This window comes from Myotis lucifugus, unplaced genomic scaffold (assembly GCF_000147115.1).
Source record: "Myotis lucifugus unplaced genomic scaffold, Myoluc2.0 scaffold_5, whole genome shotgun sequence".
Classification (NCBI taxonomy): domain Eukaryota; kingdom Metazoa; phylum Chordata; class Mammalia; order Chiroptera; family Vespertilionidae; genus Myotis; species Myotis lucifugus.
Genome location: NW_005871053.1, coordinates 9,445,011 through 9,466,692, shown reverse-complemented (window position 1 = coordinate 9,466,692; position 21,682 = coordinate 9,445,011). Strand labels below are relative to the sequence as shown.

Genomic DNA, 21,682 nt, shown 5'->3' with positions numbered 1-21,682 from the left:
ATTCTATTTACAACGATTTTTAAGTATGTACCAAAGAGGTTTTAAAAAAGTAATAAAATGGTTCCTGCCCTTGGGGAGTTTATAATCCAATGGGAGAGGCACTCCCAGATTAGATTCAGATGCAACAAACATTTATTGAGCGCCTGCTATGTGCTAGGCACCTGCTAGAAACATTCATGCTAATTGTTTGATTCACCCTTAGGAGAGCCTATGAGCCAATTTCATGAGTCACCCTTAGAAATGGGATTCTGTTCTCGTGCTTCTTTATTTCTCCCCTACAGCATTGAATTGTTTGATCCTTGCCAGCCCAAAGGTTCTTCAGAGAAAATTACATTCCAGAGATTGCCATTTTCCAGGTTATCACTGTGAAAGTGCAGGTTTCACCAGAATTCCAAGATGCATTATTTTGGGTGCCCTTGGATTTTCCCACCTTCCCAGATTTTACGAAACTCCAAACATTGGAATTGGGTTGGTAGTTCCTCTTATGAGTCTGTATTTTGGGGGTTTTCCTTCTATTGCAAAGAAAGCCCCCCCAAGAGATTGGAAACTGAAAAAGAAGGAATCTCGCTGAATGAGACAGACTTTCAAACTTTACCCACACACACCATTTTTTAAAAATCTGATAACCTTTGGAGCTTCTACCTTATTTTATTTAAGTGGAAAGAAAATAAGCTTAGTTGATCAAGAAGGGCCAGTATCACTGCTGTCCTTGAAGAGACCAGCTGAGCAGTTGGCTCCAGGAAACTTGCTGCGTGTTCATAGGTCCTAGAAATGTTGCCCTTTTACTGCCCAAACTGCCAAGTTGTTCAGGAATGTGGAGGCGTCAGATCCGTATCGGCCAGAGCAGGACCCTCTAGTTTTTAACTCAGCACAGCTGCATTTTATAACCATCGCCACTGCCAGAGAGGTTGCCGAACTCTGATAATTACTGGGAAAGAAATAACACAATATTCTTTGATGAGAAGATTACTTGGGGAATTTGATTGTATAATGAAGATGTTGCTTTGAAAGGTACTTCCTATTGTTCTGAATCTGAGACTTGCTAGCAAAGAAAAAAAAAAGTGTCACTTGTTTTGACAGGCTCCTTAGAAAAATTCTCTGTTTATTACATTAACTGCAGCATTTTATCTGTCAAAGTATGAAAGAATGTTCTGTAGTTTAAAAACAGAATAGAGCTTCAGGGGGAATTTTTTTTGGCACACTCTTGTTGCTATTGGTATTGAAAAAACACACATACATTCTGCATGTGAAATTAGCTTTTCATGTGGTGGCAGGCAGAGTGACTCACAATGCGCATCCTGGTTTCGCAGGTGCAGACCTGGGTGGCATTTGGAGGCAAGTGCCATGGAACAGTGACAGTTTGACGGTGCTGTTGTTGCAGCTCACAGACAGGACCATCAAACCTAAAATGAACCCTCAGGGCTTTTTGTGTTGATGTTGCTTTGTTTACAAGCCTAAAAATGAGGTTACCCTGCCGCGAATAAGTACAATGGAGACCTTTACCCGAAGAAACATACATTCTGGTTAACTTTGAGCAGATACTCTGGGTTGCGGGTGGGGCCATGGGCACAAAGATGTGGAGTGACCAGGTCAGCAGCATGTTGCACACTGAGGCCAGCTGGATACGAAGAGGCTTCAGGGGACAAAGACGGCTCTTGCCATACAAGCCTCACAACCTCTTCTTCCAAGTGAAGTAAAATATAATGCTCCACTATTTAGAATGGTCTATGAGGATCTAGCCGAAAGGTGGGAGAGAAATGAAGCAGATGGCATTTCCCAAATCTAATTCTAGGTAGGTCTACAATTTTGAAATTCCCTAAAAGCCTAGAGGCTTAAGTAGTTCAGAAAGAGATTAAGTCAGACCCGAGCAGAAGAAATATGAATATTTAATATATTTATTATTATTAAATATATTATGTAAAATGTTTCTTTATTACATATATATCAAGAGAATGGTTGGCAGATTCTGGAGTCTTTCAAATGGATCGGAAATTCAGAAACTTAAGTTCAATGATTTCATGCGATAAATTAATTTTTCTAACATATGCTATGGGGCATGAGTTTGAAAAGAAACAATTTAAAATGTCATGAAAAAATACAGGGGTGGGGGTTGGGGGTGGGGATAGGTGTGAGTGGGGGGACATTTTGGCTGTTCCACACATTTGCTCTAGAGGGCGCTTGAGAGGCTGTGTATTTTCTCTTAGCAGAGCCTATTTTAATAGGGCCTTTATTTGTCCAAGCTGTTTTTGAGGGCGTGGAATTTGAAATCCTGATAATTATAGGGAAATTTGCTTCACCAGCAGAACCCAGATTAGCAAGCCTAAAATCAGTGGTGCCTAGGGTTTTGACTTTTGTTGGGGTATGCCAAGAGTATGTTCAAACTTGTAAAGTCCAAACATTGGAATTGGGCGGCTGGTAGTTCTCAAATGCAAATCAGATGAAAAGAGAAGTGTGACTGAAAGAGCCTAATCTTAATGAAATAAGAAATTCACTGTGAATCTTTCCCTTCACGGCATGACAAACTTCACCACTGTTTTTCCTGGAAAGATTGCTGTGCCGTAGTGAAAGCTTATAGAATTTACCAGAAGAAATTATTGCATTAAGGGGGCCTTTTCTTGGGGTTGGGTTTGCTTCTCCCCCATAAAAGCAATCGACCCTTATCTCCCTGTTTATGTGTCCAAGAAACCAACAGTTGGATTGCCGCCATGAGGATTCAGATTTGGGATAGGGATAGATGGATGTCGCTGCCCATTTATAGTTTAGGGTTCAATATGAGAATACCTAAAGATTTTAATGACTTTTTCTTGGTCAAGTCAATCTGTTTATTGTAGAAACTTTGGGAACTTAAAAGAGTTAAAGAAGAATAAATGACACCCGCATTCCACCTCCCCAGAATAATTATTATTAACATGTTGGTATTATCCCTCTGGTTATATTTCAATTCCTAACTTTTTATACTTAATAATATATCATGGCATTCTCCCTTAACCTTAAGTATTCTTTAAAGATGGGATTTTTTATAGGTACATAGTAATCTGTCCTCTGAATATTCCTTAATACATTCAGTTTGTCATTGTTGGATGTTCAGATTAATTCTCAAACCTTTCTTCTTTCATTTAACTTATTATTTTTTTAATTTTATATTTCAATTACAGTTTACATTCAATATTATTTTATGTTCATCTCAGGTGTACAGCAAAGTTAGACCATCATATGCTTTACAAGTGTTCTCTCTCCGATATTTCCAGTATCCACTGGGCACCGGACATAGTTATTACAATATTGTTGACTATATTCCCTATACTTTATCAAGCTCTTTCTTCTTGAAAGCAGCAAAAAGTAATATTTTAGTGCTCTTCTTCCCGGGACAAAGAAAGAACTAGCCTGGTGTGGGAGCAGAATGAGGTCCCGAGCTCCAGCAGGGAACATAAGCTGCTTCACACTGAAGGAGGGCCCAGACCAGGAGAGCTAGGAAATGTGGCTGGAGAGTAGGCTGAGGTCAGATTGAAGGGGGTCTGCTATCCCTCTATGTACCTTGGATGTTATTTTATAGCCACGTGGCGCACCATTGAAGAGTTTTAAAGGGACGTGGAATGGTCAGCTTTGCAGTGGGGGGGGGGTTTCTCTGCCGTCTGTAGAGAATGGGTTGGCAGGGTCCAGACTATAGACAGGATGCCAGGTATTGAGTTTTATGAGACTAAAATTAATTATATTTTGAGAAATTAATGACAGCATATGAAACACATGCATTTGACCCGAGTCTGCTAAATAGAGTAAAAGAAATACTGAGTGTAAGAGCCCTGGATTCTAGTCTTACCAATTTACCAATAAATCCCCCAACAACTCCAGACTACAAAGCTGTTAAGCTATAAAATGAGTTTAATAATACCTACTTAACCTCTCCCAACTTCACAGGGGAGTTGTATTTAATTAGCCAACATTTGCTGGACCAAAAATGGTTCAAAATTGCTTCCTGGGTTTATTCTTTAAGCACTTGAGAGGATATATATTATAGAAATCTGATTTAAAAATAATTGTTACAGACAAATCTTATCTTATTCAATGACTACCTATAGACCCTAACGGAGTACAAGTATACCATCTACTATAGAAAAATATGAACATCAAACCACTAGCCAGAATTTAAAATAAAAACTAACACTTAATAAATGAGCCCTGCAGGTGTGGCTCAGTTGGTTGAGCATCATCCCATGCACCAAAAGGTCACTGGTTCAATTTCCGGTCAGGGCACATTCCCAGATTGCGGGTTGGATCCCCGGTTGGGGTGCAAGAGGCAACCGATTGATGGTTCTCTCTCTCCTTTCCTCTGCCTTCCTCTCTCTCTCAAATCAATAAGAATATTGAAAAATAAATGAATCATACAAGTTTATATAGTGACCTCACATACATCGCCTCTTTGAACCTCAAAATAACTCTGTGAACTGAGAAGGCCTTATTATCCACAATTGTCAAATGAAGAGATTGAGCTTGGTAGATGTCAAATACCTTCCTTAACATCACACAGTGGTACTTGTGGCTGAATCAGGAACTGAGCCCAAGTCTGCTTACTCCAGATTCCAGGAATGGCTCTACCACTTAAGATCTAACTCTTAAGAAGCAAGGCTAGGAGGTGAAGAAAAGAAAAACAATTTGCTGGTTTGTTAGACATGTGAGTGGGAAACCAAATTTACCAGTCAGAGAAGTAGAAGAAGGTGAGTTCTCAAGAAGACCTTACGAGTGTTAGGAAATGACCCAAGTTTGAGAAATGACTTGTAACCAGGAGAATCAGGTCAGTTGAGGTGGAGCGTTGCAATACAACAAAGCATTCTCAACTCCAGAAAAATATGATGAAGCCTTTCCTTTATTTTTAAGCTTGACTGTGGCTTCCGTGGATATCGACAACGCTGACTTTCTGGGTTTTTCCCCCAGGCACCAGGGAAGAGGTCTAAAGGCGGCAGGTCTAGAAGAACTGGTTATCTGCTCTCTCACCTGCGTGTTTTACCAGGCACCATGTCCATGTGCTACTTGGTGGCTGGATGAATCCTTCATTTTATCCACATCCCAAGAACTGAGGGTCTCTGTCTCTGACCTTGATAATTCCTTGATAAAACTGTATTTACCAGCAGTTTCCAATGTCACCTGGGCCCTCCCATCTTTTCATGTACAAACTGCTTCTCCATCCATCCCCGTTTATTACCGTGTCTGTAACTAGACAGAAAGCGGCCCCTGCGGAAACTAGGCCTTTCCACAGCGGGATCTGACAAATCCACATCAATGTGGCACCATGCAGGCTTGTGAAGAAGCAGGGATGCCTAATATCTCTCCCTGTGACACCTGGAGAAGGACAAGTAAAGACCGGGTACATTCGCCAGCTGCCACTCAGAGCAGCCTGAGAGTCAATTCAGTCCCCTAGCCTCGCAGGTTACTCTCTGAAGGTGCCTAGGAGATCCCTCCTCCTGCTCCGGGCACAGTGTTCCCCTGACTCTTGAAAGCCAAATTGCCTTCAGCCCTTGGGACCCTTTCATTACTCTCTGAACAGGCTGGGGGCTGATTTGCAGAATCCCTCCTCCGTTTTTCCCCTGCCATCTCCGTGAAGACCAAAGCAGGAGAGGTGCGTAATGCCGCTGTTTGCCAGGAGAAACCCGCTTTGAAAGCACGACTTTGTTCAGTGATCGTGGTGGAGAAGGCACAGTTTTAGACTTGCCCGGTGCTCTTTTAGGGTGGGGGTGGATCGAGATGAGAACCTTTGCCTGAAGATGCAAGAGCCGAGAGGCGAGTCTTCTCTGAGACACTAGGTGGCACAGCAGCTCTGAGCTAGTGGCCTCGGAGCAGAGGCTGCTGGGCCTGTTCTCTGTCACTGCAGCCACAACATGAAGATCCATCTGGGGGGGTGGGGGGGGGGGAGACTCACATTTTTATTCACTTCAGTGGCACAGGTTGTCACACTGGCTTTTGCTCCATCTGGCCTCTTCCCTGGGACTTCCGTCAACTTTCAATTCTAATGACATGTTGAGGCCCCGGGCAACAGTGAGTTTGCTGGTAGCCAACCTCTCACGAATGCTTTTGTTGCTTTGCTAACTGAATATACTCATGCTTTAGAGTAAGTCTCTTCACACCTTGCAGTGCTGACTTCTCTCACCTCATTAAAAATGTGCTGTAAACAGGACCCAAAAGTTCATGGCTACCTGGGTGGCTTGCCAAAGCACAGTGGCCTGCCCTGTGATTACTTGACCACTTTAGACCTCAGGGTTATTTTTTTCCCTTTCATTTTGAATGTTATTTAGGACTCAGAGACTAAGCTGTTTTTAAGCTTTGTTCCATTCTGTTTCAAAAGGCTACCATAGCTTTCTCCAGGGCATCCGGGGGAAGTCTTTATTTCTCTGTAGTGGTTATTATTGATGCGTGAGCACCGGGAGGGGTAGAATAAGCTGCCATGTGGGTCTCTGGGCAGGTGTGGTGGTCACACCCACAGCGGAGCCGGCCCTGGAGGCGCTGGGGGCCAATTTCCCTACAGCCTTTGCTTCATGAGAGGCACGAGGGGAAGCATGCAGGCTAAACTCCCTCCCCTCACTTCTTCCCAGGAGTTTTGAAACGAAGGAGGATTTCCCAGGAATGGAGCCCTTCCTCTGTGTCTGGCAGGAGGGCCGTGGCTGTCACATGCTCTGTTCTGCTTCTCTCTCAGGCTCCCGGTTGTGCCTTCATCTTAGCAGGTCTGAGTGTTAGCCTGGCAGCACACTCTGCCACTGCCTACTGCTCAGTGGGGGTGGGGGAGGGCCTTGACTAACCGCTGACCTTGTGATGAACCACTCTGACCCGCTCGCTCCTGGCCTTGTCTTATCAGCAATGCCGTCTTCCTCCTGTGCTGATTTTCTTTTTCTTTTTAAATTGTTGATAGTATTACAGATATCTCCCTTCCCCTCCCCCCCCCCGCCCTCCTCCTAGCCCCTACCATCCCCCCAAGGTCTTCACTATTCTATTGCCTGTGACTATGGGCCAAGCATATCCTATATAATAAAAGCCTAATATGCTAAGTGTCTGGTCGTCCAGTTAGCCGTTCAACCAATCAAAGCATAATATGCTAATGATATGCTAAGGCCACTTAACTGCTCACTGTGATGTGCACTGACCACCAGAGGGCAGACGCTTCAACCGGTAGGTTAGCTTGCTGCTGGGGTCTGGCCAATCGGGACTGAGCGAGTCAGGCCGGACACATCCTGGAGCCCTCCTGTGTCCCTCCCTGGCCCCAATCGTGCACTGGTGGGGTCCCTTGGCCTGGCTTGCACCCTCTTGCCATCCGGGACCCCTCGGGGGATGTCGGAGAGCCGGTTTCAGCCCGATCCCGCAGGCCAGGCTGAGGGACCCCACTGGTGCACAAATTCGAGCATGGGGCCTCTAGTAAGTATATAAGTTCTTTGGTTTATCTCTTCTCGTCCCCCCAACCCCACATCGAGGTATATTAGTCTGTCCCATGCCTCCATGCTTCAGGTCTTATTTTATTGGTCAATTCATTTTGTTCATTAGCTTCCACAAATAAGTGAGATCATGTGATATTTGGTTTATTTCACTTAGCATAATATTTTCCAGGTACATCCATGCTGTCCCAAAGGGTAAGAGATCCCTCTTTTTTATAGCTGCATAGTATTCCATAGTATAAATGTCCCACAGCTTTTTATCCATTCATCTACTGATGGGCACTGAAGCTGTTTCCAAACTGATTTTCTTATTTGAGTTGAGCTGTGGTTGCTTCCAGCTATTCTCAGACATTTTATTCCTATCTGCTTTTGGTCACCCAAGAATTCCTAAAATCTCTGATCAACCATAGTACTCTTTTGTGGTTTGTGGTGGTGGTGTGTGTCTGTTCTCAGTGCTGTTTTGGATTTTCAAGTGTCTTTCCATGAGACTTTTAGCGTGACAGACAATTCCAGCCACAAAAGGGCCCAGCCTAACAGATACTGTGTGGTCTTTGGAGATCGCTGCTATCCAGGCCCTCGCTGGTCTTGACTGAGTAACTTCAGCTGGTCTAAGATGACAGTTCTTCCTCGCAGCTGGATGAATACATCCACAGTCTTTTAGAAAATATATCTTTTTTATCACTTAACAGGATTTGGAGTATGAGGTGAGGTTCAACATTTTCATCCTGTCTCCTCCCTCCATTAATTATTTGCCAAGACAAAAGTGAGTTGTGTCGTGGCCACCGTGTCTTACTTGACCTTGAGTAGGAGGGATAACAGAGCTTAAACCCCCATTTTTCTCAGTCCACAAGACAGGAACTGGTTTGTGGTATGCTTCCATATGTCCCTTGGACAGACCCTGAATTCAGCATGAATTGTGAGAACTAGTATTTTCGCTCATCTGATAAACTGTATTGAACATCCACCCTGATAATAATTTCATCCTCCGTTTGTGCTATATTTCCAATGAATCAATACTTCATGTATATTAACTCATTTGGTCTTTACAACAATCATATTTATTGTTCTCATTTTAGAAATGCAAAAACAAGGCATTAAACCAATTGGGCACCTAGGAAGTTCATGATTTAGATCTCAAATCCAGTTTCTGCTCCCAATCCAGCACCCTCTGCACTTCTTGAGAAGAGCAGTGTAGGGTTATGGGTATTTAAGCAAATAACATTCCTCACAGTATGTTGTAATCACCACAGTAGTCGGGCCATGTGCCATGGAAGAGTAAAGGTTGGAGAACCAGTTTTACCTGGGAGAGATAACATCTGAACTGGGCTTGAAGCAGAAAAAAATATCCTAGGCAAAGAGAGGAGAAGCATGTGAAAAGTCTTGGAGACATGAAAAAGCATAGCGTTTTGAGTAATGGAGAGACGTCGGGCATGGGTGAAGCAGAGAACAGAGCCATGAGGGAAGGTGTGAAGAGAGGAAAGGAAGATAGCTGAGTCTGCAAAATCCACTGAGATCTGCCCTGTGATGACGAGGGAGCACCCTGGACAGTAAGCTTGTGGAGCTGTGGCTTGTCTGGGAAGAGCTGGCCAGGAAGCTGTCTGAGCTCAGGATAGACATCTGTTTGGAGATAAAGATGTAGGTCTCAGCGTTATATAGGTGAAAGTTGGGGATTTCTCAAAGGGAGAGAAAGCAGAACAAAATGAGAACAGAGCTGAAGGCAGAAGTTGGGGCACAGTACAATTTAGGAGGTGAACAAAAGAACAACAGATCAAAAAAGACATGGAGAAGAAATGTTTAGGAAAGCAGGAAGAGAGAGCCAGGAGGGGGCAGCGTGGGGAGAAGAGAGCTTCCATCAGTGCTCAGTGGTGTTCGGCAGTAGGATGTTGAGTAGGTTTCAAAAATGGCTTGCATGTTGCCATCATTGCCTTCTCCTACACTTTGGTGCAGGTCCTCAGACTACCTCTAATGGTTAAAGGGTGTCTTGAACCAGCTGTCACCTTTTTAGTATGATGCACTGAGGATCTGACATAGTTCTTTCTCATATGTTTTAACTCTTGGACAATATATAATTATTTTTAATGTAATGTAATGTGTAGATTCTAAAGGCAACACTTTTTTTTTAATCTGTAAGCGTTGATTAATGTGAGAAAAACTTTTAAAAAAGAATCAACTACACCTGAAGAAAAAAAAGGTTGATCAATATGGATTTCATATTGATATTATGTAAAAACACTCTTCCTAAACTCATAGAGATCTGCTCCCAAAATTCCAGATATGAATGTGTTAGGATTTTAGAGCTAAATTCTAACACTTTCTTTTCCCAGCGGAGTTTTCCTCCTCCCTCCATAACAGCCCATCCCATGGAGGTGAGAATGAGACTTGGCGACTGATTTCTCTTTAGCCAGGCTTCTAGGAGGGTCCATGCTATTTGCAGCTGATGTCAAGTAGCAAGAACAGCGGGGCAGCTCCTTGTGCTGAAGAGCATAATCCTATTACGCCTGCCTTGAGACTCTCACCTTAGCTGCCTCTATCACAGTAGATGGACTGAGGTGACTCCATTGACTTTTAAATCCCCAAGGATCCTCCTTTCAAAATCCCATGTGTAAGTCAAGTAGTAGATTAGCCCCTTGCTAAGAAGGCCTGGCCCCCTCAAATCCCTGTGGCCATAGTTTTTTCTTTGGTGTGTTTGGGTCCCATCTTTTCTGAGGTCCACCATTAAGCACTGGATTGATGCACAGTGGTGGTCCTTGGCAGGAGGCGGGCCCGGCTGGCGTCTCCCTGGGTCATGGATTTAGTACCAGTCTTTGTATAGTCGAGATTAGGAATATACCCTTCATAGATGCTGTAAGAGAGGCATATCTTCTTTTGTTCATGCTAAACTGTCCTTGAGAAGGTGATGTGCAAGGTGTGCGAAGAGTTTTCTTCCTCTGATGGCCCCCACTTGATCTGCCATCAACCCCATCTTATGAATGGTTGCAAAAGTGTTTAATCCAATTAACTATTTTAGAGTATTTACAATTCAGTTTTGATTGCTCAGAGTACTTACCTATAATTGACTAAATTTCAGATGTAATTTGCTGGCCCAAATGTTGTACTCTGTCAGTTAAACTTCTTATGCAAAGGTTTGAGTTTTGAATATCATTTTGCTGAGGGTTTTTTTCCACCGACACGAATAAATATGCAGGTACCTTCACATGTACTGCTTCCTTCAGCTCTCACCTCTCTCTCGGGAAGGCATGTCCCAGCTTACAGATGAGACTGAGGCTGATGTCACACGGCTGGTGGGGGGTGCACTGAGGTTAAAACTTTATCTTCAGCCTGGAAATCCAGAGCGCTGTTCAGTACACTATCACTCCCTGAATTTATTTGACCCAGGACCACTTTTTAAAAATACAATGTAATTAAGCATGGAACGCCACCAATAGCTCATTAAGATTTAAATATTTAATATACAGTAACATTGAATAATACAATAAGTTACTGAAATTTTAAGACAAAATGTGTAGAATAGACTGACGATTACGTAGTAGGTAACATGCATGACTGCAGCAATTAGCTGAGAGCAAATGCTGCCTGTCCATCAACATGGAGCTTGACTTCCTAGTACTCTCAGAATCAATAACCAATTTGTTTGAAAATTTCAATAACACATCAGTCAAGGTTTCTTACATTGCAGAGAGCAATAGAATATCTCAATTCTTCACCAATCAGATGTTCTCTTTGATCTATAGTTAAACACTATTGGTGATTCCAGAATAATTATAGGCGTGAAAGTGATTAGGAATCTATTCTGTCCTTCCATGTCAAAATGTCCATAACATCCACATAACCTATCTTTAAAGCAAGATTATTGGATACTAGTTCTAAAATAAATTATAGGGGGAGAAGCTAACTAGTATACTAATTAGCACCTCATGGGACAGTGGTCATGCATGAAACATAGTTGGGGAAGTGGAAGTATATACCTCTCTTCTCTCCCTTTCTTCCTAACCCCAAACACTACTATCTGCCTTCTGCTCATCTCATGCCCTCACCTTCTCAGGGATAGGCAAGAAAATACTGAGTCTCTACACATCCCTTATTTAAGTCCTATGGTAGAAGTGTATTATACAACTTGAAACATAGTGACAGCAGCATTATTATTCTGTTAGGTTAAGATACCATACAGGATCTTAAGGAATTTGGATCAATCATCCAGTTGATGAAATCAGTTGTTTCTAGTTGTGTTAAAGACGAATTTTCCTATTATTGATTAAGATGGTAATGCAAAGCAATTTTCTGGAGCAATCGTCTACAAAGTGAGAGATAGATTAGCCAACTACAACGTGAGCAGAGATGTTCTACCCTCTGAGATTAGAAGGGAAGGGGACTCTGTGCCCATTCTTCCATTGACAACACATTCATTTCAAAACTTCCTTTAGGGATTATAATGGCATAATCTCGCCCTCTGCCAGTATCTTTTTATAGAGATTACTCCTAAGAAATCTGAGCTGTACTACTGACCCTTGAGTCCACTTCTGTATTTCAGGCTTTAGTGATGACTTTTTTTCTCATTATTTCCTTGTTACTTTTTTCTTTGTAGACCTGGCCAGAGGAGTATGGATGACCTAGAGATTATCTATGATGAGCTCCTTCACATTAAAGCCTTATCCCATCTTTCTACCACCGTAAGTTGTCTCTTATTGAGCAAGGTCAGTTAAATGCAGTTAGGACTAGAGGAGTGTATTTGGCATGGAGAGCAGGAATATCTGAATTCTGCCTCATAAATCATCCCTAGTCTTTCCCATGAGTTGCTAAGTAAGTTGTACCCAAGAAGAATCACTGTAATGGGATCAAGTATTGTCACATCATTAGTAGTCGCCCAGGTGCTGTAAACCCCAAAGCAATTTGATGTGAGTGGGATTGGAACATATGCTTCATCCTTCCAAGTCTGAACTATGGAACCTGCACACCTAGGCAAGAGAGCTAGGCCTTCAAAATGGCTTGGAGGCCCTCCCATAAAATACAGAGCCAGAGGGAAGAGGGAGATAAATCAGGGTGACCTGTCCTGGCCCAAGTGGCCAGCTTTTGCTGCCCTATTGAGAAAGGATGCAGAAGGTTCAAGAGAGAATTACTTCAGATATGTTAGGGCACAATAGCAATACCCAATAGTGACAAATGGCCCAATGGCTGTGTTTGGCTCTAAAATTCTACGTGACTAGGATATTTAGGAAAGCAGGACAGAAACATCTCCCCCTATAGAAGGATCATAGGAACAGGATTTCTAGGCAACACATCGTCTCCTATATGTTAATAACTCAACACCAATAATAAAAAGAAGTTGTTGCAATGTTCACAGATTATATACCGAGGCCCCTTAGCAACGTCTGCATTCCTAATTTGCCTTTCGTTCCCAGCTCCGTAGCGGATGCTATGCTATCATATGCTAGCAGTGTCTGTGGTCCCTGCTCCGGGGGGTCTCTGAAGAGAGCAGCGAGGCATTTGTCACGGCCCCAAGCAGAAGGGCTCCAAATGCCTCCCTCTTCAACCTACAGAGCTGCCTTCACATTCCTCCCCCCTCCCCCGCTCTCCCGAGGGGTCCACAAGCTTGCTCACCTGGTAGAGAAACCAGGAGTGTGGTCCAGCCTCCCCACCACTGTCCTCTCATCCTCACTTCATCTGTGGGGAGAGGGAGGAGGTCTAGTGTCTGGGAGCCTCACCGGGGAGCCCCCGCAAATGTAAGCGCCAGGGGCTCACACCGCAGAGGAAGGTGCGGGGAGACCCCTTTCCCTACCTGTGCTCCAGGTCCCCAGGATGCCCCTGTCCTGACTCCCCCAGTCCTGACGGGATGGAGAGGAGTGTGGATAGTCTCCTCCTCTCCCTCAAACCACAGGTACCCAGGCACTGGGGAAAATTCTCAGGCTACTTGGTACTTAGGGAGAAGGAGCCATAATTTGGGGCCATAATTTGGAATAAAAAAATTTTTCTTAGCTATCTCGTAATATAAATATGCTTACACATTTGAGCTTAATAATTCAACTTGAAGACACTGACTTTCCCAACACGTTTGCAGGGATGCATTATGTGGGACGCAGGGAAGAGCCTGTAACAGCAATGGAGTCACATGATATTATAGATGCTCTTACCTTCTCGCCCAAGACAAAAGATAGGCAGTGAAATTGGCTAGTGCATATGTGTGAAACCACATAAACCATCTGTAGGGCAGTGGTCTTGTATGAATGAGCGTATACAATAGCTCATGTTAGAGCTTTGAGGATTTAGCGGCAAATCTAGTGAACGTGGTTCTAGACAACAGTAGCGCAAGCAGCGCCGGAGACAGCTGTGTGGGAAGAGGGACAGTTAGCACTGTTCAGAAAGGGAACATGTCTCCCCCCCCCCCAAAAAAAAAAAATCTGGCCTTTCCACATCCTTTCTCTTTTCCTTCTAGGTGAAACGGGAGCTAGCAGGTGTTCTCATCTTTGAGTCTCACGCCAAAGGAGGCACCGTGTGTAAGTGAAAGCTGTCATCGGACGTTGCGCCTGGCTAGTCCCCTCGGGAGCCTATGCCATGGGACCCTGACTGCAAATGCGCCCCTTTCAGACTTGGCAGGACGTCCTGCAGCACTTTTTTTTCAGGATCTGTGATCATTCCCAGCACATGTCCGTTATCCTGGAGCGTGGTGGTTTTCTGGGACCAGCGCAGGGCGGGGGGGAGCAGGGGTGCTGTTGCTACTCTGAGTCTCTGCCCAGGCCCTAGCTGCTGGCTGAAGGCAGTGTGTAAAGAGTGTGGGAGGAAGATGCTGCTCCTCAGGCAGGCCCTTTGCACGTGACCTCACTTCAGTTGGTGGTTTTAGAAGAACTAATCCATCTCTTGAAATTGCTAGTGGGAATGATAAACGATCCTGTTTTCCTTTTCTTCTCCCACTTCCACTATCAGCTCCAAGTCTCAAAGAATTTCTTTGACACAAATATTTATGCAATACTAATACTCAGGATCTCTCCAGAACCCAGTTTGTAATTTAGTTCCGTGATTCTATTTGGAAGCAAGAAATTGAAATTTGATATCAACAAATGTGAACAAAAGTATTCGGGCTAGCATTGCGCACGAATCTGCAGAGTCCTTCTTGCAAAGCAGGGTTAGTGGTCTACTCAGGTCAGGAAATGCCACCTTCTCTGATCTTCTTGGGGAATCGTGCACCTCAAGCATGCTAAGCTCTCAGAAGTTCTGCACTAAAGAAAAGCGTTCACACCAGTTAGACTCACACTTCCTAACCCGAGTGGAACACAGAACACTCGTTTAATGGATACCTGTTAACGTTTCAAGAGACACTCTCTGGAAAGTCTTGCTCTTTCTTCACACTGACTTGGGTTAGTCAAATAAGCAGAAGGCAGGACTTGCAAAAGGAGTTACAGAAGTTATATTTCAAAATGTTTTTCAGTCATCAAAAGTGGCATCTCCAACATTGACATTTATTTTAGTAAGAATGTCTTTTCTTGAAATGTTAAAGGTTCACGTTAGTTTTTATTTTCATGATCACCAGTGATGCATAACTTCTCTTTTATTCTTTTCACTCAAACTTACTGATTGTTTTCATTTTATTGTGAAATATTTAAATATTTCAAACAAATAATAGAGGTTATTACAAGCACCTTTGAAGTCTACATTAAACACTAGCATGCAATATTTTTTCATGTTTTCTAAAGAATGAAATTATTGATACAGTCGAAGGCCCCATGTTTCCTCCCTTATCTTATTCTTCTCTTTCCCTCCCACGGTAACTGCTACCCTAAATGTAGTGGTTCTCATCCCAACCCATTAAAAAAATAGATAGATAGATAGATAGATAGATAGATAGATAGATAGATATCCATAAACAATAAACAGTACCTATTTGCATGTTTTCAATTCACATTACTGGTCCGATTGCTTTTAAAAACTATTTTCTGTAGTGTAGTAAGTTTTGATGAATTGTGGGTAAAAGAGTATTGCCTGATGAACTGGATTGCTGTTAGTTGATGTCTAGTACCAATGGATTTTTCAGGGCCTGGCCAGTAGAGCAGTGTTTCTGTTCCTTTTATGTTCTATAGAAAAGGAAACAATATGCCACCTGAGTAAGTTAGTATTTGCCAGTCATTTTTTCCCCTTCTGGAATATATGTGTAATTCTGGGAGCTTAAAAATGATGATTTGATAAGCTGTAATTTATATTGATGTGCTTCTATTCTTGTCATAAGTCTTTTCTTTTTGTATCTAGTGTTTAACCAGGGGGAAGAAGGTACCTCCTGGTACATTATTCTAAAAGGATCAGTGAATGTAGTCATTTACGGCAAGGTGTGTATATATATATATATCTATATATGTATTTTTCTTTTTGAGTCTTTATTATGCTCCACTTACTAGTGTAGCTCTAAGCATTAACAATTTAGTGCTACCATTAAACTTGCAACAACATTGTTACTCGATGAAGAAAAGTCATTATAGCATCTCTAATCATAAATTATCTAAATTATTATACTCAGAGTGGTATTGAACTTTCTGGGGCCCATCCCTTATAGATTCTAATGTATACATTTAGGTTATTCCATAGCCCATATGACTCAATGAAAGGAAAATGAAACATTACAATTTAATTGTGTAACTCCTCTTCGGCATCCCTGGGTAAAGCCCATTTGTACGTAGTGTGTTAGGCGAACAGGGTCTTGGGGGTGAGGTGGGTGGGTGTTGGTTCTGTTTCAGGGGTCATCTTCCTCTGAATGTTTGCTCTCTAGGGTGTGGTCTGTACCCTGCATGAAGGAGATGATTTTGGCAAGTTGGCGCTAGTGAATGATGCCCCGAGAGCTGCCTCTATCGTTTTGCGAGAAGATAATTGCCATTTCTTAAGAGTAGACAAGGAGGATTTCAACCGGATTCTGAGGGTAAGTCCAAGGCAAAGCGTGGCTGAGGGGCATCCCATGTTTCCTTTTGCAAGAGAAGAAAAGACTCGAGTGTCATGTTAATTGAGCAGTACAGCGATTAATGAATGCTCTAGCAACAAAGAGCCTTGGTCACACACCTGGGATGTTCACTGTGCTGCTGTGCATTCTGGGGCCCAGAGGGGATATTCCAGGAAAGCTGCACCTGGGGCATGCCAGGCTAGACCAAACAACCCTGCACACGTCTGGCCCGGTCCATCAGAATAGAAGATGTAGAGGGACTGCCTTGGCAAATGTCCATGTGATACCTCCCTGACTCCTGTCTTCCTCTATCATAAACCTTTCTAGTCTCTACCTCCAACCTCATCCCAAATCTGAGCCTTTCTATAACAGCACATGCTCTCTCGAGTTAGTCAGTGGTTATATTTTAGCGGGAATTAATGTTAATCGTGGTTACTCTAACCAAGTGTTTTTATTTCAAGTGCTTTATGTCAAATTGATTCACACTAAAGGAATGTCAGACTTTGGCAAGTAGGTGAAGAGTAATTGCATTTAAAGTTGGCTCTGCAGATGGGCCTACCTTAGCTTGTTACGGTATTTATGAGAGTGGGTGATCTTTAGAAGAGACGGGCCCTGGCCTTTCCCCACCATGCAGCCCCTGGTTCCTTGGGAAGAGCAATCCAGCTGATGGCAGTGTCTCAGGTGGCCCATACTGCATCCCTCCCTCGCTTGAGTTCACCCTGAGACACAGTCCCTCTAGGATCACTTAGCTCTGTTCCCTTCCCTGCTGGCTCACAGAGCAAACTCTCTTCTCTCCTCTCCCACCCTTAGCATCTTTGTCCATCCTCCCCGAAAGTCCAAACTGCAGCTTTTATGCTTCTGGTACATTTGACATTATTTAATGATGATTTACAACATCATTCTCCATTCCTTATGCATGGACACCTATCACTACACAGCCTTACATATTTGCCTTTGGTGGCCCAATTTCTGACACCAAAGTTTGTCTTAGGAGTGCATTCTCTTAATGCAAAGAAAGTGTCACTAAAAACTATACCATTGAATAATATAGAAAAAAATACCACATAGAATTTGACGTGGTTCTTATCTAATCTCTTTTAAAATAGGGACCAAATGATGAGATAAAGCACATTACGTTTTTTAAATTAAGTAGGTAATTGAAATTTAGAGGTAAACTTGAACTAACTTTTTGAGGTTTGCACATATGGAGTTTACATTTAGCCAAAAAAATTCTTTGAAAGAATCACATAAGGACCATTATCACGGATGTGATTTATAAAATTCTTCAAAATTACTGAAAAAATGTTTTTAACACATTTCAAACTGATTTTGTAGAAATAATAATAATAAAATAAGTAAAGTCTTTTGTTCGGAGCAAAAAAGTAGCATTCCCAAGAATACTAAATGTCCTCATAAGAAAAGCAGAATGAAAGAACTTGGTTGAAGCTAAGTGCTATTGGCCACATATTTTTATAAAAAATAAATGCTTTGTTCCCTTATCTTCCCGCTGTACCACCCTCTCCCAAAAGTTTCTCAGAGCACAGCCACACTCCTCTCTACTCTGCTGATTTTCTGAATTGGGGGTAAAAGCAGAGCTTTGAAACCACATGCCCAAACCTCATCTGGTCCTCTCCCTGGCCATTCCAGCCCTTGACTTTGAAAATGACTTAATTTGTAGACACAACAATTAGCATCACAAGCACCAAATGAGTTTCTGAAGCATTTGAAATTTTTTTTCATTGTCTGAGAAAATGGCAGCATCTGTATGTGGTGTAATTTGTATTTGCAGGACGTTGAGGCGAATACAGTCAGACTGAAAGAACACGACCAAGATGTCTTGGTGCTGGAGAAGGTCCCAGCGGGGAGCAGGGCTTCTAATCAAGGAAACTCACAGCCTCAGCAAAAGTAGGTTTGCGTCCAACGCTGCAATCGCCAGACTATGATTAACCTTTTCACATGGTATCATCATTTCCACAATAGCATGTTCTCCTTTTCTGTGGGAGATGGCCGTGTGTGTGACTTTTCTCTCTATTGACTAATCACACAGTTTGTGCAGTATAATGTATCCATTTCTGGCACTGTGTTTAGCTTGGTGCTGCCTAGCGTAATGGGGGAGAATATCCCCCTACTCCAAAGATGCTCTCTGGATACAGTGTTCAACTGTGGGAGCTTTGGAACAGAAGGCATCGGGGAGAACAATGGAAGTAGGAATGCCAGGCAGCCCAAGGGCATGGAGACCCCAGGTGATGAGACCCGTTGGCATTTGAATTTCCTAGGGAGGATTTCTCAAGAAGTGTTTTCGTCTTGTTATCAGAATGAGTATCTTTGACAGAAACCCAGATTTAAATATAAGGTAGACTTGGATTGCAGCCTAGAAGCATGCCTCTGGCCTCCTCTGTCCAAAGGGTACTTGCTTCTCAGGAGCTGTGTAAACTTGGGTCTGTACAGTATGTGTATGTTCCATCCTTTGCAGCAACTTCCTACTTGAGACTCTTTCATCAAATGCACCAACAATTGGATGGTAATACAGGAGAATTAGGAAATGCAGCTCCAAGAAATTGTAGAAAATCACAGAATCTCGTTTTGAAACTGAAGATTAATTTCCAATCTTAGGATAATAAAAAGAGCAATTCTGTAGCTAAAGAAATGTCACCAAATAATATGTCGAAAAAGGAATGCATCCCAGTAATCTTTCCTTCTTTGCCATGTAAACGGGGTGTTCTCTTTGATCAGGACACTCCCCATAACTGATGGACTTTTATTGTTTAGACTAAATGCCTAAGGCTCAGATATCTTCATCTGGATGAATGGACATATTTACAAGGAAGGTGGGAAGAAATATAATATTATTGAATAGCCATAGTATATTTTGCATATCCTATATAATAAAAGGCTAATATGCAAATTGACCAATCAGCGGAACGACTGGTCGCTGTGATGCGCACTGACCACCAAGGGGCAGACACTCAACACAGGAGCTGTCCCCTGGTGGTCAGTGCACTCCCACAGGGGGAGCGCCGCTCAGCCAGAAGCCCTGAGCCAGGCTCACGGCTGGCGAGCGCAGCCGTGGTGGCAGGAGCCTCTCCCACCTCCACGGCAGCACTAAGGATGTCTGACTGATGGCTTAGGCCTAAGCCCCCCAAGGGCTCCTGGACTGCGAGAGGGCGCAAGCTGGGCTAAGCCACCACCCCCCCCCAGGGCTTGAATTTTGTGCACCGGGCCTCTAGGATTATATAATCCCATATTACAACTCCTTTCAACAGATAGAAAAATTTAGGCTCAGAGAAGCAAGTTACTTGCCCAAGATTACAAAGCTTATAAGGATAGAGCTGGGATTCAAGTCCAGCTTGATCAATGCCCATGCCTTTTCTCCTGCAGCCTTGCAGGTTATTATAGCAAAACATGGTATATAAATACTGTATCCTCAACACTATGTAGTAAACCTTGCAAACCAATATATTTCAAAAGGAGTGACATAAAATGAACTATATAAGACATATCCTGCCCTAGCTGGTTTGGCTCAGTGGATAGAGTGTCGGCCTGCGGACTCAAGGGTCCCAGGTTTGATTCCGGTCAAGGGCATGTACCTTGGCTGCGGGCACATCCCCAGTAGGGAGTGTGCAGGAGGCAGCTGATCGATGTTTCTCTCTCATCGATGTTTCTAACTCTCTATCCTTCTCCCTTCCTCTCTGTAAAAAATCAATAAAATATATTTAAAAAAGAGTAATTCACTATCAAAATTCTTTAAAAAATAAAAAAGACATATCCTTTCACTTACAAATCTATAAATGACCATCCAGAATTCTTCATTATTTTTTTTCACTGACATCCATTCTTGAAAATGTTCATGCTCAAGTTTTTTTAATAGTTGTCCTTCCAGCCCATAGAGGATGAAAATTAAGACATATTTTATGTGAAGGTTGGGACTATCTCCAATGATTTTCCTTAATGCTCTTACATGGAACTAGGACATTTACGGTGATGATCTGCATTCTTTAATAATGCTTCAGGTGTCTCAGGAAAATTTTGCAACCTGAAAAGGGAAGCCTTGAACATTCTCCGTAACCTTGAAACATTTGGCCAAGAGGTCCCCTGGAGGTCCCCATCTTTCGCCTCTTCATTTTGATCTTCATGGCAGAATGATCAAAAGCGTTTGCTTGTTACAACATCTTCCATTCAGAGCATAATCCAAATATAGATTTTTTTAATGAAATCAAACTAAAGAGAACAGAAAAGGAGAGGCCATGTGTATTAAACTTATTTTAGGGCCCGGATCTGATTTCTGTTATATCTCCTTATATGTGTCCTCTAGACCAATCCAAATTTCTTATATAATTAAAAAACCTGGCATGTTCTCAGCATTAAGAAATATCAATGAGTACAAAATAATGTGACAGCAAAGTCAGTTTCCTGAAGAATACAAAGCTACTCTCTCAGGGGGTTATTTTCCATGTTGAGCTTCCCCAAGCCAGACCTGAGTTGAAAAGGGGAGGCTGTGTGAGAGAATTTTGGCCTGATCTTCTGGATAACTTCAGTAACATGGCAACAATCTTGTCTATGGATGGACTTAAAATTTAGGAACCATTAGGACTTCTATCTCCTCAGAAATTGTCTTTTTTGAACTTAAAAAAGGTTACGTTTGGTGCGATAATAATGTTATTTTTCTGATTCCCTTTTCCCCTGAGAAATCCAGAAAAGTTTCAGAATTGCCTAACTCTACCCAAGCCACTCCCTGTGAGTGTGATAGTCAAATGTCAATTGCAAGACAGTATTTCTCATGATGTATCAACTTTATGGAGCCCTCAAAATTTACCATTCTGGTTATCCTCTGCTCTGTGGTCATGTGGTTTTAGTAAGAAAGAAAGAATTTCAGATGACTGTGTTAGTTACTGTGTTGCTCATCCTTAGACTATCAAACTCCAACCTGTCTGCAGAAAGATAATCTCTTTCAGGCTTCCCCCCTCCCCCCTCCACACACACCTTTGTTGTTGTTGTTGTTGTTGTTGTTGTTCTAGGTACAGATGGAAGTGTCTGATTTCCTAACTTCATTTCCAGACTTGAAGTTAGGGGAAGATTTTCTGTCACAGGTTTAAGCCCTCACAACTTGGATAATGTAACCAATTGGGGTTCTCTTTAACTTGGGCTAAATTAGCTCCTTTGTGCAATAAACTGAACAGAGTCATGCTGTCTGGTCTTCAAGTCCCGCATTTAAACAGAGGTCAGCAGTAGACGCCTGGGAATGCCCAGCCTGAAACAAAGCAATAACGTGATGTTTCAGTCAAACCCGGAGCTGCAAGACCACACAGATGGCTATGCCTGGCCAGAAACTCCCTGGCCCTCAGCCTTCAGAGGTCCCTGC

The 21,682-nt window shown here is 42.7% G+C and overlaps 1 protein-coding gene across 1 annotated transcript in view; it reads left to right on the top strand.

Moving 5' to 3' along the window:
- Positions 1 to 21,682, top strand: part of RAPGEF4 (Rap guanine nucleotide exchange factor 4) — a 298,063-nt gene that overhangs the window by 220,284 nt on the left and 56,097 nt on the right. Inside the window, exons 12-16 of the mRNA XM_023744830.1 lie at positions 11,995 to 12,079; positions 13,840 to 13,900; positions 15,645 to 15,721; positions 16,159 to 16,305; positions 18,113 to 18,228. Of these exons, the coding sequence (XP_023600598.1) occupies positions 11,995 to 12,079; positions 13,840 to 13,900; positions 15,645 to 15,721; positions 16,159 to 16,305; positions 18,113 to 18,228 (486 nt within the window). The remainder of the gene's footprint in view (positions 1 to 11,994; positions 12,080 to 13,839; positions 13,901 to 15,644; positions 15,722 to 16,158; positions 16,306 to 18,112; positions 18,229 to 21,682) is intronic.